At 46.0% G+C, this 23,526-nt stretch overlaps 1 protein-coding gene across 3 annotated transcripts; it reads right to left on the reverse strand.

Moving 5' to 3' along the window:
* Nucleotides 1-2,862: 2,862 nt before the first annotated feature.
* ZBTB42 (zinc finger and BTB domain containing 42) lies at nt 2,863-9,085 on the reverse strand. Of its 3 annotated transcripts, none has more exons than XM_039712835.1 (2): nt 9,031-9,085; nt 2,863-7,675 (listed from the first exon to the last, which is right to left on the reverse strand). In XM_039712835.1, the coding sequence occupies exon 2, from the start codon at nt 7,659-7,661 to the stop codon at nt 6,234-6,236; it is 1,428 nt and encodes a 475-aa protein (XP_039568769.1). In that variant the 5' UTR covers nt 7,662-7,675; nt 9,031-9,085; the 3' UTR covers nt 2,863-6,233. The 3 variants fall into 3 exon arrangements, with proteins under 3 accessions (XP_039568769.1, XP_039568771.1, XP_039568770.1); XM_039712837.1 differs by lacking the exon at nt 9,031-9,085 and adding an exon at nt 8,794-8,974; XM_039712836.1 differs by lacking the exon at nt 9,031-9,085 and adding an exon at nt 8,380-8,399.
* Nucleotides 9,086-23,526: the final 14,441 nt, after the last annotated feature.

The raw sequence follows: 23,526 nt of genomic DNA on the forward strand, positions 1-23,526 counted from the left end.
CTATACAAAAGAGAACAACAAACAGGAAACAGGTAACAATAACCAGTGTGTTTGCTCACTCTCCTCCTGTTAAACAGCAATTTTTTTAAAAAAAAAAATTTATTGGGATGAAAATTGCATGTCAGGAAGAGCAGAGGGCTACAGCACATACACAGAGCATGCCTGCTTGGAAAGCACTTGGCATCCCACCTCTGAAAAGTAAGAACCCGAGATCCCTTGGTCTGATTGTCAGGAGACATGGCTGCACAACCTGCAGCACTTGCAGCTGGGTCTCCCTGGCACAACACACCAAGTCATTGAGATAACGTGCTCTCCATCCAGGCAGTCGGTCGCAGCTCCGCTCATGACGATTCCTCCTCCTCCTCCTCCCAGGACAAGGCGTTTTCACACACCAACTGCACTGTAAGCTTGACTCCATTTCACTTGGGCCCAGCTTTGTCCTACATAGGCTGTTTTTGCTGGGTCACACCTGCCATTGATTCCCTCAGAAAACAGCTGGTGTTCATGTTCTGCTGTTCACCTTGCTCAGCAGAACGGCGCAGAAAGGCTCTCGTGGGCAAGCGAAGCTCAGGGTGGCACGAGCTGACCTCGAGCACAGTAGAAACTGGAAGGTGACAGTACTGCCAGCCAGCTGGGCAATAACACCAAGATCCCTCTACCCCAACTACTTTGTGTGGGGGACCTCCCTCATTAAATTAATGCAAGAATTTAATCAATTTAAGCAATAAATAAGATTTATTGCTCACAGTGCTTCCCCACAATGTAGAATCCAACAGCACCATGGACACTCTTATGGGTCAGCATGAACTCTCCTCATGCTTCAGAGGCACTTGGTCCAAACCCAGACCCCATCACCTAAGCCAGGAAAAAGCTACTTCTCGTGGTCTTCAGCTGCATGGCAGCATTTGGTGACACATGGCTAGGTAGCCACAGCCACCTCTGTGCCTACCAGACCACTTCCAGAAGGCACTCAGTCTAAAAACAAAAGCTAAAAATAAACAAAACCTTTTCCCAACACTCATCCCAAGGAGAACCAGGCTTTGCAAGAGCAGCATGAACCCAAGCTGCTGGCATGGGCACAGCTGACCCCTGCCAACCTAAGGAGCCCACCTGGTGCTGTAATCCTGGAAGATGACAGCCCTTGCAGCATGGGATTAGGACAGCAGATGCTCCTGGGGGGGTCACCCCCTTTCCTATAGGTCGTAGGATCTCTCTCCCAACGTGGCCAAGAGTTGGCAGACAGGGAATCCTGCCTAGAGCAACCCCATGGCTTTTTTGGTACATACAGAGCCTGCACACCCCCCCTTCCCAGTATCTGCTTAGTGGCCTGGTTTCTTCTCAAAGCTTTTTATATTTCACATTCCTAAGATTTAATTATGTTATCAGAACAACAGGCATCGGGATTTGGAGTGCCAGAATTCACATTAGCAATTGCTATCAACAAAGAAAATGGGCACAGCATGCCCATGCCAGAGGAGATGTGGGCTGCTCTCCTCAATCTACTCATGGTTATTTATAGCCTGTTTGCAAGCCATCCACCTCCCAGGTTTAGCTTCAAGCTTGCTTCTTTCTGAGCACCCTCTCTCTCAAAGAAAAGCCTTTTGCCTCCTCCTTGCCCAGCACCACACTCAGATTTGGGCAAATTTATTTAATTTTTTTGGGGGGGAAGGGCAATATAAAACACCTTTGAATCCACAACAGCAGAAAAGACTGGAAACAGAGTGCCACAAATAAGCAGCTGCAGGGACACCTAACTCTCAGCAGTAGAAATTTAAAAAAAAACTAAAAAAAAATATATATTTATAGTTTTTAACACTTCACCACATTGCAGCAGATCACCACGCATCTTCAGCAGCTTTCAGCCAGCAGCTGCAGGGACACCTAACTCTCAGCGGTAGAAATTTAAAAAAAAAAAAACTAAAAAAATATATATATATTTATAGTTTTTAACACTTCACCACATTGCAGCAGATCACCACGCATCTTCAGCAGCTTTCAGCCCTCCCCACAGATGGGGACGCAGGCACAGGATCTCTAAGGAAGGACACATGCTTGAAGGCAAGAAATACCCACCTATTTTGAGATGACTGCGAAGAAACCGCTCCGTGGTAGCAGGAGGGGAGCAGTAGCTGTGCCTCCACACCAGCATTAACTATAACCTGCTCATCCTTTAACCAGCACCAGGTTGAGGCAGTCCCACTCTGCCAGGACCAAATAATTAAGAAACACAAGACACAGTGCTCACGGTGCAGGTGCAAACCTCCCCTGAGCAGCAGCCAGCACAGACAGCTCGTGCCTTCCTCCTCCCAGTCCCAGCTCCTGCTAAACTCAGCCCAAGGACTGAGGCAGGGGTTAGGAGTGGGTCAGAGCTCAGCTCCCCAAGGCTGGGAGAGATTCTGCACTTCAGAGAACGCCCTCATGCCAGTCAGCCAGCACGGTGCTGGGCCAGCCCCAGGGTGCCAGGCTGTCCTCACACATGTCACCCCCGTGCTCTCAGCTTTGTCACCTGGCCAGCACCAGCATCACTCAGGGCAGGGCTGCCCCACAGCTCCCCAGGCTGCGCTGAGCCCCTTCAAACAGCCCCAAAACCCCCGGACAAAATGCGGAAATGGTGCTGGGCTAGCTCCAGCCCAGCTACCAAGGAAATGCTCAGTCAGGCTCTGACTGAGACACGGCAGCTCCTTACACGCCTAAAATTCCAGATGGCCCTGAAAAAGAAAGAAATTATTAGAGTACATTGTAATAAATTTTTTTAAAGCGGCAAATTATAAAATACTTGCAATTAAAGTAATCATTATTAATACATCATAAAAAATGGCAAACACCACACCCCATCTGTTAAAGGGTGGAGAAAGCTCAAGCTTACAATTCTAGCACGTTTTATTTCATGTAAATTTATAAAGACAACAATCCTAGTCACGATTGTCACATTGTACAGCACATACCAATACAGTTGCAAACAGAACTCCACGCAAAACTAAGCGCTAACAGTAGCCTGAATCACTCTTCCTGCGATTGTCGTATCTAGACTAACAGTATTACACTAACACTGAAGGAAAAATAGTTCACTATAAAACAGTGATAGAACATTTTTATAAAATATATTCCATTCCAATAGCTTTTCTACATACTGTATACTATAAAACTCTCCCACAAAAATTAGTGTCTTTAAATATACATATTTAATCTGAACTGCACCAAGATTAAAAACAATTAAAAATATCAATGATTTTTTTTTTTTTTACATTAACTTCACAGTAATTGTTTGTAGTAGAAGACAAATCCAGTGTTTAAAATGCAGAGCAGGACTGTTCCCTATGGAGACAGCAACTGCCCCACAGAGAAATAGTTTATGAAGAGACAAGCGTTAAGTGTGCCATGTTTTAGTACTTCTCCGTAGAGCCATGAACCATTTTGAAAACATGCTCCGAGCTATTGCAACTTAAAAATAAGAGACACACAGAGAAATAGCCAAAAAAAAAAGTCGCCTTAAGAACAAAAATAAGTGCAAACATTTCTTTACTTTAGAAATTCAAGCTAAGAGGAGTGGGAACACAAATACCAGACTATGAGAACAGTGTGTTCATGATGTAGTCAAGGATGAGAAAGTCTTTTTTTTTTTGTTATTAAAAAAAAAACAAAACAAAACAAAAACAACTTTTGCCCCATATTCACTGCAGCACAGAGCATGCTCATAGCATCAGTTTAATTAATTACTTCTATACTAAGATCAGACAAAAACTTGTTTCAACTTTTCCCTGCTCCATACGCTAATGATGTTCTTATGGCACATCCTATTTTATGATCTTCTAAAAAAAAATAAAAACAAACAGTAATTGAAGACTGAAATGCAAACAAAAGTGTCACAAGAATGCAAAATTAAAATTACCAGCTTCAGTAATGCTGACTCTACATTAAACTCTTTACATGTTGCTCAACATGCAAAACCCATTGTTATAAAATTTAAAGTGTAAATTAACTAGTTTTGAAATAGATTAACAGTAATAATTCCACTTCAAAAACAAAACAAAAAAAATCTAATAAATACTATATCAAGTATCTTCAGGAGAAAAAAATAACTTAATTTTAGTAGAAAGAAAAATAACTTAATTTTACTAGATTTTGTTCAGTGCTATTTCCAATCACAGCAAAAATAAAAAAGGGAAAAAAAAAGAAATAACTGATTAAGTAGAATAAGACCACAGTACCAAAGCCACTTATGTTCAAGATACAGTACTCTCCCACAACTTTCATATGTAACAGGTTCAGCAAAAATATTTTACAGTTGAGAAATTAAACTGAAAACAAACCCCAAAACTATAAATAAAAGCAAAATTTCACATTACATGTACATTCATAGTTTAAGAGATGAATAATAAGAGGCTGTAACAAGTATATCCTGATTTTCCTTAAGGAGGAAGTACTTATTTAAAAAAAATAAAACAAAACTCAATCCCATATTATTTATGTAGGTAGTGCTCAGTTTTTGGACCAGAGGGGGAAAGGCATTGGGAAGTTTTTTCTTCATAAGATGCAATACAGTATTTTAAGCACAACTTTTAAAAATAATCTACCTCAGTGCTTCAAATTCATTTCAGAACACACACTTAAGTTTCACCAAACAACTCCAGGAGTGTCAAGAAAGCTGGTGAAGCAATGCTAATGCAGCAGAAGGATATTCACACCCCTCAGATATTATTATTATTATTATATTTCAGTCCCATGTACATGTACCTTGAATGGGTAATTTGACTGGAAGGGAACAAAGTGATATCCACCAACATGCACAGACCAAATGATGATCTAATAGGCAAGAAAGTGAATCATCTGGAGTAAAACTGGCTATAGTTATAGGCAGCCTCAATTTACAAATAAACTAAAAAAAATAAATAAATTACCCCCAACAACTTCCCCTGAAAGGGTGGGACCTGGGGAAGAAGTCAGGCCAGGCTTTCCCTCCAGCGGTTCATCTTCGTGCTGCCTCTTGGGAACACCAGCAATTGCACACAATTTGGCTCAGAGGGAATTGCCAACTTCATAAAAATGAAATAAAATATAATTTCAGGCTGCTGATTTTAGCATGGCAGCAAACTTCTCGGGCAAGACAGCAGGGCACATCTCCTAATGCACAAGGCATGAGGTACCTTGAGCTATGAAACCCCAGAAACCTGGTAACAGGAGGGGTATTTGGCCACTTTGCAGCTGCTGTCCCCTCCAAGGGTGATGGGATCAGCCTCTGGAGGTCGATATGGGAATGAAAATATTCACATATTATACAATTTTTTTGTATGTCCTAGCGTGCATCCTTCAACATTTAGGGAGTGAAAACGCTGCAGACAGAAAGTGTTTTTCCATCCACATTTTATGCTCAAAAGCAGCTTTTCAGCAGGTCAGCCCAGTGAGGAGGATGGGTGGAAGGGGAAAATTTAAGTCAAGTCCCAAGGCAAAAACTTCTCATTTAGATTTTAGGACCAACTAACTGCAGAACAGTATTAATGGAATAAAGAGAATAAAAAATGACCAGTACCAAAGATGCAGCCAGGAATCCTCAACCCCTTTAAAATTTGGGCCAATTCAATGTCTCATCTAGCTCTATAAAACAAAAGTACATTTGCACACTCTGTAATGTGTGGACAGGTTTCTCTACACCAAAATGTATTTAAATCACAGTTCATCTCTTCAGATGTTTGTTTCTCTGCAACACACAGAGGGCATTTGGGGAGCTTAATGGAAGCCAAATTTTTCTCCAGAATGTGCTGAAAATCTTTTTTCAAAAAATAAGGTTAAAAAAAAAAAGGAAAAGAAAACCCAAATGAACATAACCCTGACCACAAAGCAAGTACTTCCAGTGTGAAAACTGATGCTAAATCATTGCAGAATTACTTAAGATCATTTCACATTAATAATGTAACATGGGTGCACAAGAGAAGACCTAAAGGACCACGCTAGGAAGGGAGGGTGGCAGGGGAAGGGGGGAGATGGAGAGGTGGAAGGATTGCATCAAAAGGCCTCTGGAGTGTATACCGCTGCATCTTTTAAAGATCATATACCTGAAGTGAATCATATCACCAAAACAAAATAAAGGAAAGGGAAGAGAAAAACAAAATTAAAAATTCAGATGCTGCCTTTTTTTTTTTTTTCCTGTTTTGTTTTAAAAGGGTTGGGGGCCGGGGGTTGTAGATATTTAAAAAAAACCCAAAACAACAAACGAAACAAAACAAAAGTCACACATCTCAAACAACCAAGGACTTTACAAGGCCACAATGAAATTTGCGGATGTGTCTGTACAGGTCCCCGGACTGCGTGAAGCGTCTCTCGCACCACTTGCACCCGTGGGGCTTCTCCCGGGTGTGCACGACCGCGTGGCGGCTGAGGTTGTGGGAATACTGGAAGCTCTTCCCGCACTGGCCGCAGGTGTAGGGCTTCTCCCCCGAGTGAGTCCTCTCGTGCCTCTTTAGCGTGTACATGCAGGAAAAAGTCTTTCCGCAGAGGGTGCAAGTGGGGACCGACCCGTCGGGGGACAGGCGCGTCCGGGAGCCGTCCTTGTCGCGGAAGTGAGAGCTCAGGTGCAGCTGGAGGATGTGCGGGCTCGGGAACACCTTGCTACAGAGGGGACAAATGCAGATATGCCCAGGAGGCACGAGGACGCCCGAGGAGATGTCCGACGAATCCATGTCGTCCTCGCTCTCGTCTCGCTCTTGATCTATGTCCTCCTCTCGGGCATGAGAGCTGCCATTCCCCGCGAACATGTGTCCTAACCCTGTCACTAGGCTTTTGGCTGAATTCCCAAAATGCTGACTCTCTGGACTCCTGGCTTCGCTGTCCTCCTGATCTGACAGCAAGTCTTGTTCATCTTTAACAAGTGGCTCGGTACCCTGCTGCTGGCTGTCGGAAGCCAGCTGTCCAAAGACATAGGAGGGGTGTAAGGAATCTCTCCCCGGCACGGGCTTGAAAGACAAATCCAGCGCGCAGTCCACATCACTCGAAGCCAGGGGATGGTTAACAGACCTTTGGGACAAAGGTCCTGTGGAACTATTGACATTAGCCTTTGTTTTTCCAGCTGCTGCGGCGCACGGTTCTGCCTCTGTCGGCACAGAGCTGACACTTATATGATCAGAGGACCAGGCGGGGTGACTGCTGACCTTTTCTTTGCCTGCTGCTCTCTCGTATTCTGCAACGCTGAATTTTTGTTTGTTTCCTGGGTCAAACTCGTGGACCAGGGGCACTCCGGCGTCTAGAAAATGCTCCGCTTTCTCCAAACTCGCCGCCTCATCATTAATCTTCTCTTCCGAACATAATTCTTTATCTTTCAACTTGCCCTTGCAGACTTTCACAATGTCATACATGTGAAGGTAGCTCGCCGCAGCCAGCACATCTTCCACTGGGAGACTGTTGAATTCCAGCTTTCCCTCGTACATGAATTCGAGCAGCAGGCTGAAGGCAGGGGCTGTGACAATGTCACTGTTCAGATGCACAATATCCCTTTTGTCTAACTGGTCCCTGTAGAAAAGATGGAAGTACATACTGCAAGAGGCAAGAACGGCTCTGTGAGCTCTGAATTGAGCTTCTCCAACTAAAACAGTACAGTCACACAGGAAGCCCTGGTGACGCTGCTGACTCAGACACTGCAGCAACTGGCGGCTATGGTCTGGAAACTCCATTCTTCCTTCATAACCTGTTCAAAACAGGAAAAACTTGAATGCTACTGTAAACTAAAGCCTCCTAGCAGCTGTAACAAACAGATCGGCTTTTTGGTAACCCAAGCCAAAGAAACAGCCTTGGAGATAACATTTACTGTTAATTGTCTGTAATAGTTTTATTAAGGGGGGGGAGGAAAAAAAAAACCACCAACACAACATGTTTCTCATCCTTTCGCACCTGCTCCGAACAGGAAAAACTTGATTGTAAGTAAACAAAAGCTAGTAAAGCAGCAGCCCCTCCAACCTTTGTTTCTCCCACTAAGCACTTTAATAAAATTATGCAGAGGACAGCGCACACACACACACACCCCCGAAAAGAAAAAAAGCATCAACTCCCAGGCTGTCTTCCCAGCAACGCTAACTTGGGGCATCTTTTAATAAAGCATATTCCCCGCGTCACGCACGCACACACACACACACACGCACATTTAAACTTTATCCTCAGTCGTTATGCACCGAATCACAACAAAACAGCGGCGGCTGGCGCTGGGGGAGCGGCGGCTCTGCGGGGAGGGGGGCGAGAGGCCCCGGCCCCCGCACGCCAAAAGAGCGGGGGGGATAAAGGGGGAAGGAAAAAAAAAAGTTTCCCTTGAAGTTATTAAAAGGCAAGGAGGAAAATAAGCGGCGGGAGGGCAGCTCCGAGGCTGCAGCCGGCTGCGTGCCACGGCCAGGCGCTTACCTTCCGCGGGGCGCGGCGGGGCCGGCCGCGGGCGCGGAGCCGGGCGGGCAGGAGGGAGCGCGGTGCGAGTGCGACCGAGGCGCGGCGGGAGGGAGGGGGAGAGAGAGAGAGAGAGAGAGGCAGGCGGGAGGGAGGAGGAGGGAGGGAAGGAGGAGTGCTCGGTTTGCTAATTACACCGCAAGCTGGAGAGTCAGCTGCTCTGACTTCACTGCGATGGAAATGCTACCTCCAGCTGTGCGCCTTTTAATGCCATATGTTACTCCAAATCTCGCTACCAGCCAACCACAGCTTGCTGCCTTTTAAAGTTCCAGCAGCCCCATTTATAGCCCGCGATTAAATCCCACAAACTTGCCCCGAGCCCGGCCCCCCCCCTCCGACACTCTCGCCACCACCAGCCCCCGGCCCGGACCCCACCTCCCGCCGCAAAGTTGCTCCCCGCAGCCCGCCGCTGTGACCTTCGCCGGCGCCCGGCTCCGCGCAGCGCTGGGGGGGCCGGCCAGGGGAAGCACCGCGGAGCCGCTCCTGGGATCTCCCCCCTTCTCAGCCGCGCTCCCCAACTTTGCGGGGAGGACTTTCCCCCGCCGGGGTGTGGCGTGGCGGCGAGTTCCCCCCGGCGTCCCCCCGCTCCGCGGCTCTCCCCGCGTTACTCACCGGCGGGCGGCGGCGGCGGCGCTCGGCGTCCGCATGTGCGCGGCGGCGGCGCGGGCGCTCCGCGGGCGGCTGCTGCCGCCCTCCCCTCCCGGCCGCTGCATTGGCAGCGCCGCCGTCCCGCTCCCAACTCCGCTGCGCCGCCGCGGACAGGGCGCGCCCGCCCGCCCGCTGCAGCCCGACGTGCCGCGGAGCGCGGGGCCGGGGCAGCGGGGCTGGGGCGAGGGGCGCGGCGCTGCCCCCCCGGCACCCACACACATTATATACACACACATACACACACATATATGCACACACCCCGGGTCTGTCCGTAGTTGCGCGCCAGCTGATAAACACCAAATGCCGACGGATTTTTTTCAAGATGACCTTTCCGAGAGTTGATTTGAATTTTAAATTTTAATTAGCTGTAATCGCATCAGAAGTGAGCGCCCCGCGAGCAGCGGGCGCGGGGTTCCCGCCGGGGCTCCCACCGCGGTCGGACCCGGCAGACGCGGCCGAAACCCGCGGGAGCTGCCCGAGCCCCGGCGCCGCTCCGGCCCCGGGGAGCTGCCCGGGGTGTCGCGGCTCCGGCTCGTCCCGGAGCCTCGGGGCTGCAGCAGCGCCCGGAGGGGAGGCAGGGGGCCGTGGCTGAGGCTCCGGGTCGAGGTGGATGTTGGCGTTTTTGAGGGATGAATGTGAGAGTGCTGGTGGGTACGGGCGGGTGGAGGGGTCGCGGAGCACCGGGGGCACTTCAGAGCTCGCCTGCGAGCGCCGTGCGTGGTGCCAGCTGGAGTCTCCAGACTGTGCTTTAGTCTCCAACAAGTACAGCAGGGAAACTCCTTTCCCTTTCCTTCCTCTAGGTTGCTTTGCCTAGATCGTAATATCTGCAAAATAGCAACTTTTTTTTTTTTTTTAATTAATCCATTTTCCCACATTTTTCTACAATGGTAGCATTAGCACCTTAAAACATCAGGTTTAGTTTGATTTTAATCTAATTTAATTTGGATCGCTGATCTATTAAGGCTCTTTGTCACAGGAGCTGGGCTCTGCATCACCAACACCACTTTTTTTCCACAAACCTCAACTGTTTAACTCCATTGGCAGTGAATGCCAGGATATTTGGGTGGGTTTGAGCATTAATGACTGCGGTGTCACAAAGCCCTTCTCAGAGCAGCAGTGTTTGGTAATACTGTCAGCTGTAAGGTTCAAACAGGAAAACTCCAGCTCAGAATGTGGAGGTGCCCAGCTTCAGTGAAAGAGTTAAAGGTCCTGGGGTTAAATCTGTCACCATTCTGTAAAGCTGAGAGCTTTATCTATTTGTCCACCATGGCAGACAGGACTGGGGAGCTCTGTCCATTTAAAGACAGTGTCAGCCCACAGTCACAGTCTGCACAGGCTCCACCAAAACTGGAGCAATTTCTTCCCCAAAATGCAAGTGCAATCTCCATGAAGTTCCTTGGTGGATTTGCTAACTTGTGGAGTTTTTGTTGTCTTTGTACATTGGAAATGTTAGGCAGATTTTCATACTTGTATGAATTAGGCTTCTTGACAGAAATACCTTGTTTTGTGAAAGTAATAATTCATGGTACCCTCTCACCTTTAATAAATAAATTGAGAAAAAACAAGGTTACAAAAAGAACCCAGGTGTTAATTCCTATTTGGGTGCTGCAAGGTAGGTGTAATTGTCTACAATCTAGCAATGTCTTATTTTTAGGAAGCCAATTACAATTTCACAGTAAGTCTGGGTCATTATCGAGTTTGAAGTGTCAGAAAATACAACAGCATTCCCATTTCCTCTAAGTATCCATTTGGCATGTTGCTGGCTTGCTTTTTCAGGACTCAGACATACTATACTCACCTTCACACCAAGGCAACGCTGGGTACAATACAGGTGTTGTACTGATTTAGCTGTATAAAATACTGGTAGTACAACTTGCTAATGTAAACAAGCACAAAGTCATTACTGGAAGCAAGGCAACAGGAAGAACTGCCCCAGAAACTTTATTGTGAGAGCTCCTGCATTTCTGACAGCCCTCGTGAGAGCACGACAGGGTGAGAAACTGCTTTCCTCTCCCTGGCCCCTGAGCCCTTCTGAGGCTGAGGGCTCCCCTCCCACCAAGCCCAGGGAAGGCTCTGTTTTCAGTCCTTCCTCAGTGGAGCAGAGCCAGGCAGAGCTGCTTGGCCAACACAGAGCTTTGTGACTGCTGCCTGTGCTCGGAGGAGATCACAACCACCGTGCCACCAGACAGCAGGATGGCTGAATGTGGATGGGGACTGATGGAAGGGCTGCTGGGAGGGACTATGTTGGGCATCCTTGTGCATTCCTGGGTCTGGCTACAACTCTCCTGGGCTCCAAGAAGCCTTTTGCTGCCTATGGAGCTTTCCAGAGTTGAGCAGAAAGCCCAGCTTTAGGGCAGAGAGAGTAAAAATCAGTGGTGCTGGCAGGGCTTCCACTTGCCAGGCAAGGCTAGCCCTGCTCCTGGTTGTTTTTGCTGCCTGGACACCAGCCAAAGCCCACAGAAATTAGTAGAAAAACCAACTGGATCAGGTCCATAAAGCCTGAGGACTTGCTTCCATTCTTGCCCCTTTGATCCAACAAGAGTAGGTATTTACTGAGTGGGGCCTCTCTAGCCCTCTTTGTTGGCCAGATGCAGAAGTGGTAGCAACAGGTTTTTCATGTGATTTAATCGTTTTCTCTCTCACCACATTGGGCAGAAGCCTCTTTGTGTTTGTTTCTACATGATTTCAGTGCTTTTATGTTATTTTTTTTTAATAGAACATCTTTGTTATAGTCCAGTTGTATTTCAGAGGGAGACTCAGGGCCTGAGACTGTCTAATACTTGCAGGATTGAAGCTATTTTAAAGTGCATTGGTCATAGTGAGGTTTATTTGCAGAAGTTCTTCCAAACTTTTTCAAAGGCTGTTTTATCCCTTGCAGACAGCAGTGAGCATTAGAAGGACAGAATGCTTCATTCCCTCCTGTGAAACAGGGAGGAATTTAACCCCAAAAGATGCAGAGGTGCTGGTGGTAAGACAAGGAGCTGCCCTTGGCATCCACGGGACTTCCCCAATTAGCAATCTCCTCCAGCACTTACCCTGCAGTCAAATCCAAGGTCAGCATTTGGGGGCTTGCTCAGTTTGCAGTCAAGTCATAAAAGTGGGCACGACTTTCCCAAAGATCTTTTCAAGCATGTCATCCAAGACTCCAGAAAGCATTAACTTGCACTGCTGCCATTCCAGACATTAATCAGAGCATATATTGCAGACAGTCTCCTCAGCAGTGTGCTTATGTGAGTCGTATTTGTTTTATGGCTGTCCTGCTGATTTCTCCCCGATAACGAGACCCTGCAGCGTGTGCTGCAGTATTTGTGAGTATATATTGGAGCAGCCAGGGCCATTGTCAAATCATCCTGCGAGATGGAGAGGCTGGTGGCACTAAGCTGCATGTATAAATTACATATTGCTCTATTTGCCATAACGTGGCTGTCAATAAGGCTGCATCAATCTAGGAACACGCATTAAAATCAAAAAGGACTCTGCAGAGGTACCACTGGCACAGGTCACATTCAACTCTGCAGTGAGAGCTTGCAACATCCCTGTCTGAGCCAGCCAGGCATTTAATATCACACCTGTACCTTGGCTCCCCTCTCAGCATCTGGGAGGCAGCTTTCACTCAGTTATTCATCTTCCATAGTTTCACTTCGCTTCTGCTTGTTTGGGGTTTTTTTACAGTCTGTTGTGGTGCACCAGTTCTTCAAGAGTCTGCTGTGTTCTGTTTTTCTAGAAATGGTAAATGAAGGTACCTTTTCAGCCTTTATAAAGCCATTGCTTTTTTAGTAAAGAGAGCATGCTTCTTGCCTTGCAATGGTGAAGGGAATTTGCATGGCATTGACAAGGCACACTCTTCTTTCAGAGTTTTTTTCCTCTTTCACTCTTGTTCATCACCCTGGCAACTGTATTTTAACATTGCTTGGGTTTTCTTTGCCAAATTAATTTTAAAATTCAAATAAAATTAAGCAGGTTCCTTCCTTTTTAATATTTGTTTTATTTATTTATCAGTGCCCAAGAAGGAATCTGAGAACCCACCTTATGAAATAACAGGTGTATAGAAGTTTGTAGCAGAATATATAGAGAAAGACAGTGAAAGACCATAAATATCAGTGGACAGTAAGAGACAAAATTGGTGTCTGCTTTGGGACCAGATGTAAAATTTATCAGACCCAGACAAAGGTCTTTAAATCAGAAGCTGCTGTACCCTCAATAAGGGTAGTGTAGAGTCCAGTGTAGAGTTACTAATTTCATATTAAAGGAGAGAATTTAATTGGTGTTGCTCTATTTGTAAGCAAATAATGCACCCTGTTAACAATGCACTTTATTTTGGTAACTCCCAGAAGAGACCTTAATACTGCAGAAGTGTTTTGCTAGATTAGGACTGGGAAATCTCAGGATGAAAATACTTGCTAAGCAAAAAATATAACCTAGAATAAAGGGCTTTAATTCTAAAGATGTTCTCATACAACTTTTGCAGAAGTTCCTCAGAAAACACTTCATCCCAGGACAAATAAATATTACCCACAACTACTGTCCTGAGCTTTGTAAGGCAGAGATCTGCCATATTTATCCCATTATCTGCAAAAGGTCTCTCAAGCAGGATCCATTCCTCTCCTGGGACTTGTGGGGTTGGCAGAACGTGTTCTTGGAACAAGAGCTGAGTTCCTCATTAGATAAATCAGCAATCTCAGGGCATAAAACACTCTGTCTTTTCTCACATGTGGGGTATATAATATCAGTCTTCTCTTTTGATTTTCCATGGGGTTTCCAAATCACCTAGCCTGAGTACAAACAAGCAAGTATCCCAGATGCCTGCTGAAATAAGAAAATCCCAAACATCTCGCTTTTCTCCATTGCCCACACTAAAACCTCCCTGTTACACAGTTCACACTGTCCTTGCTGCAATGTGATACCCACTCCTGCCCTCCCAAACACATCCCCGTAGCTGCAGCAATCACCTCTACTACTCCTTTATCCTTTTATCAGGTACTCAATCAAAACCAAGCTGCCTGTTCCCACCTCCAAGACCCTCTGTAACTTGGAGTGCTCACGCTGGTAGAATCTTCTAGCCCTATTCCTTACCCTCCTAGGATGTTTTCCTCTTCTCTCACCCTTGTAACCTTTTTGTGCAGGCTCCTTCAGCAAAGGCAGATCCTGCTCTGCGGTGCCTCAACCTTGCCTTGATGCTGCTCACAATGGAGTCAGAGGAGCTGGGATGAAGATTTTGGTGACACTGGTAGGAAGGATTTTGGGGTGACCCAGGGAGCTCTATGCAGAGGGAAGCTGGGCCCAAAGGACTGTCTCTGCTTGACTCCTTAGGGAGCCTGAATTCCAAACCTGTGCCTCTGAGAGCAGCCCAGCTCCAGGTATGGAGAGAGAAATGGGAGGCTGGGCATGAGGAGAGCAAGACAGACCATTTTTCTAGTCAAAATGAGCTGCTTTTGTCTCAGGGCTGTACAGTAGCCATCACACTGGTTGCTCCACTTCCCTCTGATGTATTCCAGGTGGAGGGGAAGTCCAGAGAATGTCATGTAAGAAATGCAAATAAAAATGTCTTTCTAGACTTCCTTCTCTTACGTACTGTCTGCCAGAGCCCTCGCTCCCCTCTTTTACTGTTTTGCCTATGGATGCATTTTATGCTTTTATGTTGCTCTTCTGGTAAAAGAAGAATTACTTGCTGTGAGTTTACATAACTTGCCTTTTACTTCTCTGGAAATTAATGTGGGACTTCAGTCTTAATTAGACTTTCAGCGTAAGTCCTGCTTTAATGAATCACTGAAAGATGTGAATAACATTAAGCTTCAGAATGTGGCTGCAGAGTTGGTTACCTGAAGCTGATCCCCCCGCTGGGTCTGTGGGAGGATGAGCACTTAGTACCAAGGTGAAGGTGCAGTGAGGGGGAACAGACTCCCTGAAACCTGAGTAAGCTTGAATTTAGATGCAGGTATATCCCTGCCTGTGGAAGAGTTTTAATTTCAGAGCCTGCACTTGTGTATTTAACACTTTGCTCCTGCATCATGGCTTCCCAACAAAGCAACAGACTCCCCTGCATCAGGAAGTTCAGGCTGCAGTCTGAGACCCAGGCTATCACCTACCGAGTTCCTCTTGCAACATCCAGCTCCACCTGCACCCAGGGAGGAGAAGGATTTCAGTAGTTTGCTCTGGGAAATAAAGTGGGATGGTAGAGATGTCAGAAAATGTACAAAGCCTTAGGAAAAAAATACCGGAAAAAAAGACACTCAGCACCACACTTAACCTGGAGGCCAGCCCATAACAGTTAAAAAAAAATAAGTGAAAGGAACAACCTGGAATGGTGATCACCTGCGGGGACCTGCAGGTGTCACTGGTAGGATGGCACCTGGTCACAGCACGGTGGGGTGAAGGGAGCACTGCCCTGGAAATGGTGCTGGTGACCATTTGTAGACAAAAAGGGGTTTTGTGAAGTTGCACAACAATGAAAGGCTCCTTTGCAGCAGACAAAGAAGGGGCCAAACTAAAAGTAAAACTAAATGGACTGGGAGTGTTGCCGAAGTAGCAGAGGGCCAGAACCCTGTGGTTTTTACCTTTTTTGTCTGACCTTCATGACCCAGAATTGATGATGTGCCTAGGGGGTCCATTGGGCTGGGGTCACTGTAGGACCCAAGGGTTTTGTAGCCAGCAGTGTACATGGTGTGATGTGCTGCTGCTCATGGCTGCCTTTAATTCCATAGTCCAAAAGGCTAAGTACTTACTTTCAGCTGAGTGAAGTAGAGATAGCCTCCAGCTCTAGTCCAGAGCAACGTTCAAACTACACCTTTGTAATCAGGATACTCTCAGGCTCTCTGCTGCATCTTAGTGATGAATATGGGAGAGAATTTGTGACTACACGCATTTAAACCAGACTCCTAAGAAGGCAGGGACAGAAAAGGAAAGCAGAGGTCCTTTTAATATCAGTTCTAACAAAAATATAGTTAAACAGGATTTTTTTTTAATTTAGTTATTGAGAGTTACCTGAATTCCCCCAGCTCTTCCAGCACTGCTTTTGATGTGGAGTCAGTACTGAGAAGATCAACTCTGATGGAGAAGCTGGAATCCAAACAATTTCTCTCTCCTAATTTGGAGATCAGATTGCCCATTTGATTCATGTGTACAGGTAAGGTGGGTAAAAGTAGCAAAATTTATATAGAGCAGAGATGAGAAAGAAAGGAATTGCAAGGTAAATGATGTTTGGAATTGTAGGGAACTCTGGGGAAATAAGCAAACACCAAGAAACAGTGAAAGGATAAAAATGGCAAAAAAAAGTACATTTTATTTACTGGAAAAATAAGATGGGTAAAGGCTAAATCCTACAATACTTTACTCATGCAAGGATTCCTGTTGACTTAAATACTTGTGTAAAAGTATTTCTCTGGGTGAAGGACTTGTTGGACTGTGTTCAAAACCAGGTTAAGGTTGATGTTTTCACAGAGGCATCAGTCTTTCGTATGCCACCCTGGGCAGTAAACGACAGCCATGGGACACGTCTTGCAGGACACACCACACAAATGGACAAGCAACAACAAAAAAGCAAGCTCTGCCGAAGTGCCTGGGATGTGCAGGGCAGCAGGGGCTGGCAGGAAGGTGACTCAGTGGCCGGGAGGAAGGGTCGGTGGTGGGGGCTCGGTGCGGCGGCCGCGCGCGGACCCTCGGCCGGAGCTCGCGGCTGCCAGCACAAACTCACACAAGTTGTTCTGGCGCCTGGCCTAGAACAACACGGGGCTGTTTTTTCCCTTTTGTGCTCAACTCTGTTGCACTGGGACAATGTGAGATTTTTAATTTTATACGCAGAAAGAAGAAAGAATTTGACCTTTTCCTTTTTTTTTTTTTATATTTTATTTTATTTTATTTTTCTGTTTCTCCACTGTACTTATCTTTATGTGTGGTGGTGTTACAAGGCCAGGTCAGCAAATACTTTATTCCAGTGACAAGTTTTTGTGCAAAGGTCACAAGGGGTGGCTGTGGGTGATCAGGGCACTTCTAATAGTCACAGACAGATGTGCTGCTCTCACCTTTAATTTTCTGCTTCTTCTGTGGGCTGTCAGGTCCAGCTGTTGCAGAAAAGGGGAGAGAACAACAAGTAGAGCAGCAGAAGGGAGGAGTTGGGGGCTTAAAGCCTGACTGACAAATGAGATAAAAAGTCCTGTCTCCCCTGTGCCCTGCTCTTGGCACCAGTGACTCAGAGAGCCACAATGCAAACCTTGCACTTGTCCAGGTGTGCCTCGATGGAGATGCAGAACTCTGGCCAGCCACAGCTCTTCCCACACCTTCAGCAGAGCCATCAGAGTGAGCCTGCATGGACTGCCCAGCAGCACCAGGAAGGGCTCCACTCTGCCAACGTGAGCCCAGCCTGAGGAAGAGCTGCTCATCACCCTCATCCTCCTCCAGGACTTGGCATTAGGTGCCATGGACATGCACAGCCCCTGTGTCACTGAGGCTTAACTCTAGGCAGGTGCTCCCTGGATCAGGACCTAAATGGTTAATGTTCAAGTGGCTTCTTAGAGCAGATGTTCCCATGTGTATCCCCTCCTTCCTTCTTCTGACACATTTCCTACACAAACAGCAGATTGCATTGCTGCTGTCCTTTTGATCTGCGGGAGGGGGAGGAAAATCCCACACAAATGATATTAGTTCTCTTTTCAGGCAGGCTGGTGATGGTGGGTATGGGCATGTGCCTCCCTCCCACCTCTCCCTGCCCAGATGCTTTTTCTGGGACTTTCCTCTTTTGTCCCTGCCCACTTCTGGAGCTGCTTTTAAGGTTGCTTACCTTAAAGTCTGGAAAGAAAGAGGAGGAAAGGGTGGGCAAATTGTGAAATAAATGTTGTTGCAAAATGCTGCTGTCTGTCTAAACACATCCAGAGGCTGGGGTACTGTCTGCTCCATCTGCTGGCTCTTGTGCATGGCACTTGGGTACCTGCACTCTTTGTGGGCACTGATGAGTTAAGCCACACTGCCTGGGTGAGGCTTAAGTTCTCACCAGTCAGGAGACTCTCTCTGAGCTTGTGTCTAGATCATTCCCAATCCCAAACTTACTGTCCAGCCTAGTGGACGTGGCCATGTAGTCTCAGGCTGGTTGCTGAGGTTCAGCTCTTGCAGCCTCTGTGAGAGGTGATTCAGGGTGGAGTGGCAGGACACTGCAGGGTCAGGTCATTATGGGGAGATCAGGCCTTCCCTCCTTCTTCCAGGATAAGAACGAGGAACAGCAGAAAACCTGGCAAGATTGTGGGTTCAAGATGAAATAAAGGGGGTCACTCTCCATGGGATTGTAGTTTTGGTGTACATCTCCTTGATACAGCACCTCTAGGGTGTCAAGACTGCATGGATTTGGAGGTCCATAAGAAAATTTCATGGTTAATAAATTCATCAAAAGGTGTTAAATGCAATGCACAGGTTTGGGTTTATAAAGCCACACAGTGCTGACAGCCTGAATATTCTTGTGTGGCATCACTGATTGCTTACCCTGTCCTTACATTCATCTGACCACATCACTGCTGTTCTGTTTTGGAGAGAAGACACTAGACTTGATGTACCTCTGCTCTGTCCCAGGATGACTCTTTTACATTATTATCCTGAGACAGAGAAGAAAGCTTCCTGTCACTCTGTTATGGGTGGCAGTTGCAGAAGCCCTCTATATTGCTGTTCTGTTTTGGAGAGAAGACAGTAGACTAGATGTACCTCTGCTCTGTCCCAGGATGACCCTTTTACATTATTATCCTGAGACAGAAGAAAGCTTCCTGTCACTCTGTTATGGGTGGCAGTTGCAGAAGCCCTCTAGATGTGTGATGGAAATTATGGAGGTAAAGTGTCATGGAGCTGATGGAGTCAAGGTGTGGTTGCCACTAATTTTTCTAGCAACACCCACCTCTGACTTGACTGGGGTGAAAAAGACAAACAGTTCTGCCTGAGCTCCTTCCTAGAAAGACCAGGCACCGCTGTTCAGGAAGTTTTTGGGATGTCTGGGAGGCTCAACACTGCCAGTGTCCCTGGCCTTGCCACAGCAGCAGTGTGGGTGCACTGACACGGGGCAGGATGCACATGTGAAGTAGCCTAGCACTGAGCTGCCTGCTGCTGAGGCATCTAAACGTAGCCAGTGGAGTTTCAGAAATCAAATCTTTTTCTTTATTTAATTTTGTCTTTTTTCCCTGCTTTAGCATCATCCTCATTTCTAACCCTTAGCAGTGGGCTTATAGCATCAGTGCTCTCTCCCGTTGCCTTTGGAGGCTTCCCTTACAAACACCTGATTATCTTGAGGTCGATGATTCTTGAGGCAGGGGATGGGAAGGCTCAAACGTGACACTGTGACCAGCCAAAGCAGCGAGGCAGGGAGTGACTGATTGAAATGCTCTAAATAACAAATTCTTTTAAACCAAAACCAATTCCAAAGAGACTCAGCATATTTGCAGATGTTATTCATATAGAAGGAGAATCAAATATCATCAAATAACCCACTAAGCCTGACTTGCTCACTGGCTTAGATGGGATAAGCTAAGCTTTGCATGTTATTTTGCTTGACTTCTTGAGCTTGTAACCAGAACCAGGCAGTTTGCAGCAGTCAGCCCGCACGTTCAATTCAGCTCCTTCTTCTGTTGCTAAATTTATTAAAATTGCCCAAGAGTGTGCACTGGAGCCATCTCCACGTGGCTGTTCACCAGCATTTCTGCAGAGACATCGAGTGCACAGGGATCCTGGGCAGGCTGTGTGTGGGGGAGGGTGTGTGCAGCCACGGGGCTGCCCGGGCACTGCCAGCACCTCTGCTTTCCCAGAACATCTGGGCAGAAGCCAGAACATCTGCCCCTGGCACAGGCCACCGGCCTCAAGCAGTGCTGCTCCTGCAATTGCTCTCACAGCAACAGGCAGCAGCAGGGAAAGGGAAGAACAGGCTTGTTACACTCCTGCCAGGAAAAGTACAGGCTGATTTTCTTTCTTTTTTTCTTTCTTCTTTTTGCTTTCTTCTTTTTGCTTTTCTTTCATGGCGTTTCACACACAGTGGTTTTTACAGTTGTGTTCGGGATGTTTACTAGATGGTGGTTTATGGTTATCTTTGGATTTCACCAAGGTCTGATGTTTAGTGTTTCACCCCGTCTGCAGGGGAAAAAAATAACCTGCCCAGTTCTTTGTTTTCCTCATTTATGTTTTTTCATTATTCTTCCCTTGCAACCCATCAAGTGAGCTCTCCTTTCAAAAAGTATGGGGGTACAAAAAGCTACAGTTTGCTCTATTTTCATTTCCCTGAAACTTTTTTGAAGTTTGTGAAATGATGAGAAGTTAGAGACTGCAAAGAAAAAGCAGGCAGAAAAATGGGGACAAGTGAATCCCTCCCACTTGTCACCCTGGCATCACCCCAACATCTTTCATTTAATTTTGTTCAGCAATAACAATAATAGGAAACAGACTTTTTTATCAAGTTATCAAGTGTCCTTTGTGAATACTCAAAAAGGTAATTGTTTTTTTAGTTTATTACCATAAGCACTGGGCTTCATCACTCAACAACTGGAAATGGAAAAGTTAAAAAGAAAAGCAGGTAATGGTAGGCACAGTCCCAGTCAGCAGGAGCTCAGACTGAATATGGGAGACAAGGATTCCTCCAGAAGCATCAGAACCCTGAGCTCTCCACGGACCATAAGGGTGCACTTGCTCTTAGACATTCAGTCCATCAGACCATATTGGCTCTGCAGTATCAGTAAAAGCTGAAAGCAATTTCTTTGTGCCTTTCCCAAAGTTGCCAGCATCCCTCAGTCCCACCCAGCATCTGTTCTGAGGTACAAGCTCTCCTTCCCTGACTTTCACCAGTCATCCCAGGGGCTTAGGTGGTTGCCCTTCACATCAGGAGGCTGTATGATGCATCTCAGCACTTAAAAAGATAAACTTATCACTTTCATTGCCTTGTGTGTAATATATGTTTATGAAGAGTGTGTCCATACAATTTATATCACTAAATTTTCAACCCTGTGGCAGCCCTCAGTAGCCTTAGATGCAGCAGGAATCAAATTCTTTCCCTTTAACATCAAATTGTTCGTTATTGTGTGATTTATTCAAAGGTTGCAGCGTGGAAAGTAAGAAATGCCTGTTGTTGCCAATAATATAATCACATGTGGGGCTTAATCCTGTAAACATGCACAAGGAAAGTTACTTACATATCTAAGTCTTTGGTGCAAGCAGCCATTTGAATAAACTCCTCAGCCTGAACATGCATCTGTACAGTATTTAACATGTAGGGTTTGAGCCAGCCTGGGGTCTTTGTGCTAAATATATAATAATTATTATAATGAGGGTATTAATGATTTGTTTGTGTGCTGTTCTTACATCTAGTGCCAAATATTATACAGAATGTGAATCTGGGAAGAATTTAGCCCTTCACATTTTATATCTGTAATAATCCATGACTGAATTGCTGGATTCCATCTCATTTGTATATGCCATATTTTTTTCCAGAACATCTGTTTAAACCCACACTGGATAGCTGCCAGATTAGTGGAAAGGATATGGTATAAAGAAGACTTTTGTTTCCTCCGAGCAAGGAGAAAAAATAAGTTACAAGTTGGTGCAGATTGCCGAGAAGAAGCAACTTTTTCTCTCCAGAAGCAGATGTCCTGTAGTGTTTGAAAATGAAATGTTTTTGTGTCTTGCAGGCAAAGGTTCTGTGCTTCAACAATATTGATTGTCAGTTAGTGCAGGCTGTCAGCCTGCCGTGGTTAACCTACCAGTTGTTGGAGAGACAATCACGAGCAATTAAGAATCACATTTCGCAGTTTCAAATGCATCCATATTGCCACTTCATTCAAAATCCTTTTTTTTTTCCATGTTGGAAAGTACATTGGTGAGAGAGAGAGAGAAGGAGTTTTCTTTTTTCCTCCTGCCAACCATATTTTCATTGCTGGCCAAATTAAGAGAGATATATAATGCTCATAAAGTTGCTGCAGTTTCTTGATTAAAATCTTACATCCAGCACTCCTTTCAACATCAATCTATATTAATAAGGAGGGAGCACATTGCATTGCATGTCTCTGTGTTGTGCCTTAGACACAAAGCACCAGGGAAGCATCAAGGAAAGATTCAGCTGCAGAACAAGCAGTAACACAAAGAGGAAAGGACTGTTCTTCATGAGGACGGACCTTTGTGATTTGAAACAGGAAAATGGATAGGAAGATTAAAACCAAGAAGAGCCAAGGGCTTAGCAGCTGAAATTACACCAGTGCTGGCTATGCAGCAGTTGTGGGAATGGCTGATAGAGTCAAGGTAGCAAAGTGCTGAAATCAACCTGATACACTGAGAAAAACAGCCCACGTGAGATGAAAATGGAGTACTACACATTCCCAAAATCAGCGTGCTTGGAAAGCCTGTGGCTCTTGCCACCCTTCTGCCAACCATCCTTCAAGGCTTCAGTAGCTGGTGGCCCTTTAAAGAGAAATATCAGAGACACTGGGTCTGGGCACTCTCTTACCATAACTCAGTTTGTCATAAAGCCTGTGCCAGGCACTATGCACGTCATGTTGTGACAAACTGTGCATACTGTCACCTTGTTGGTGGTTTCAGTCCAAACACCTGGGAACCATCTCAACATCATAAACCAGCATGACTTAGAAGGACTTTAGGCAAAGACAAATCCTGCCTCCTTTTCCAGAACTCTTCCATACAAAATCATTTCCTAAAAGCAAAAAAAAAATCCATCAGTTCTTCCAAGACAGCACACCACTCACAGCCTCAAAAGAGGTTTTCAACCATCAGATGACTCCCACCATGGGGTTTCTACACACTCCAAACCTCAGAAGCCCTTCCTGTGCCTCTGTAACCCACCTCTCATGAAATCCTTGTGTTATCTGGGTCTATAATGCTCGGGAGAATGGGACTGGGAGCAGCACTTGCAGGTTTTGTTGGTGAGAATATGGCCCTTGCAGACTCATGGGGTTCTGCCTTTTACACAGGGAGAGCAAGAAAATGCCAAGTCCTAAGCAAACCCATATACATCGTTCAGAGATTGTCAGGAGCAGCCAGTAGAAAATGTCAGCACATGCTTCACAGCTCAGAGGATCAGAAAAACAAGTTGGCTGTGACCCTGTCCTTGGGAAGGGTTTTTTTCCCCCACCCTGCACTCCCTTCCAACAGCATTACAAGCTCCCCCAAACACAGAGCAGCATCCAAACACACTAAGCCAGCAGTGGACTTGAGCTGAGTCCCGCAGAGCTTCTGTGGCATTGCAGCACTGATGGATTAATACAGTGAAATCTTCATGATTTAGGATCTCAGCAGAGGTATTTCAGAAAGGATGGGCAATTTGGGTCAGCAGTACTGCAAATGAAAAGATGCTCAAACTGGGGAATCCAAAGAAAAAAGAGAAATTATGCAGCTGAATAATATTGAGAAATCATTTCCTACATGTAAATGTACACAGGTTCTGATACCAAGGCTGATATGAGTATAGAAGAGAAGAGTTTCATCTTTAGTAAGACTTTGTCA

Source organism: Passer montanus, unplaced genomic scaffold, assembly GCF_014805655.1.
Source record: "Passer montanus isolate IOZ18808 unplaced genomic scaffold, ASM1480565v1 scaffold27, whole genome shotgun sequence".
In the NCBI taxonomy this organism is placed as follows: Eukaryota; Metazoa; Chordata; class Aves; order Passeriformes; family Passeridae; genus Passer; species Passer montanus.

Bases quoted from the DNA above. Each gene is read 5' to 3' on its own strand.
- ZBTB42 (XM_039712835.1), bottom strand. From the start codon at position 7,661: ATGGAGTTTCCAGACCATAGCCGCCAGTTGCTGCAGTGTCTGAGTCAG.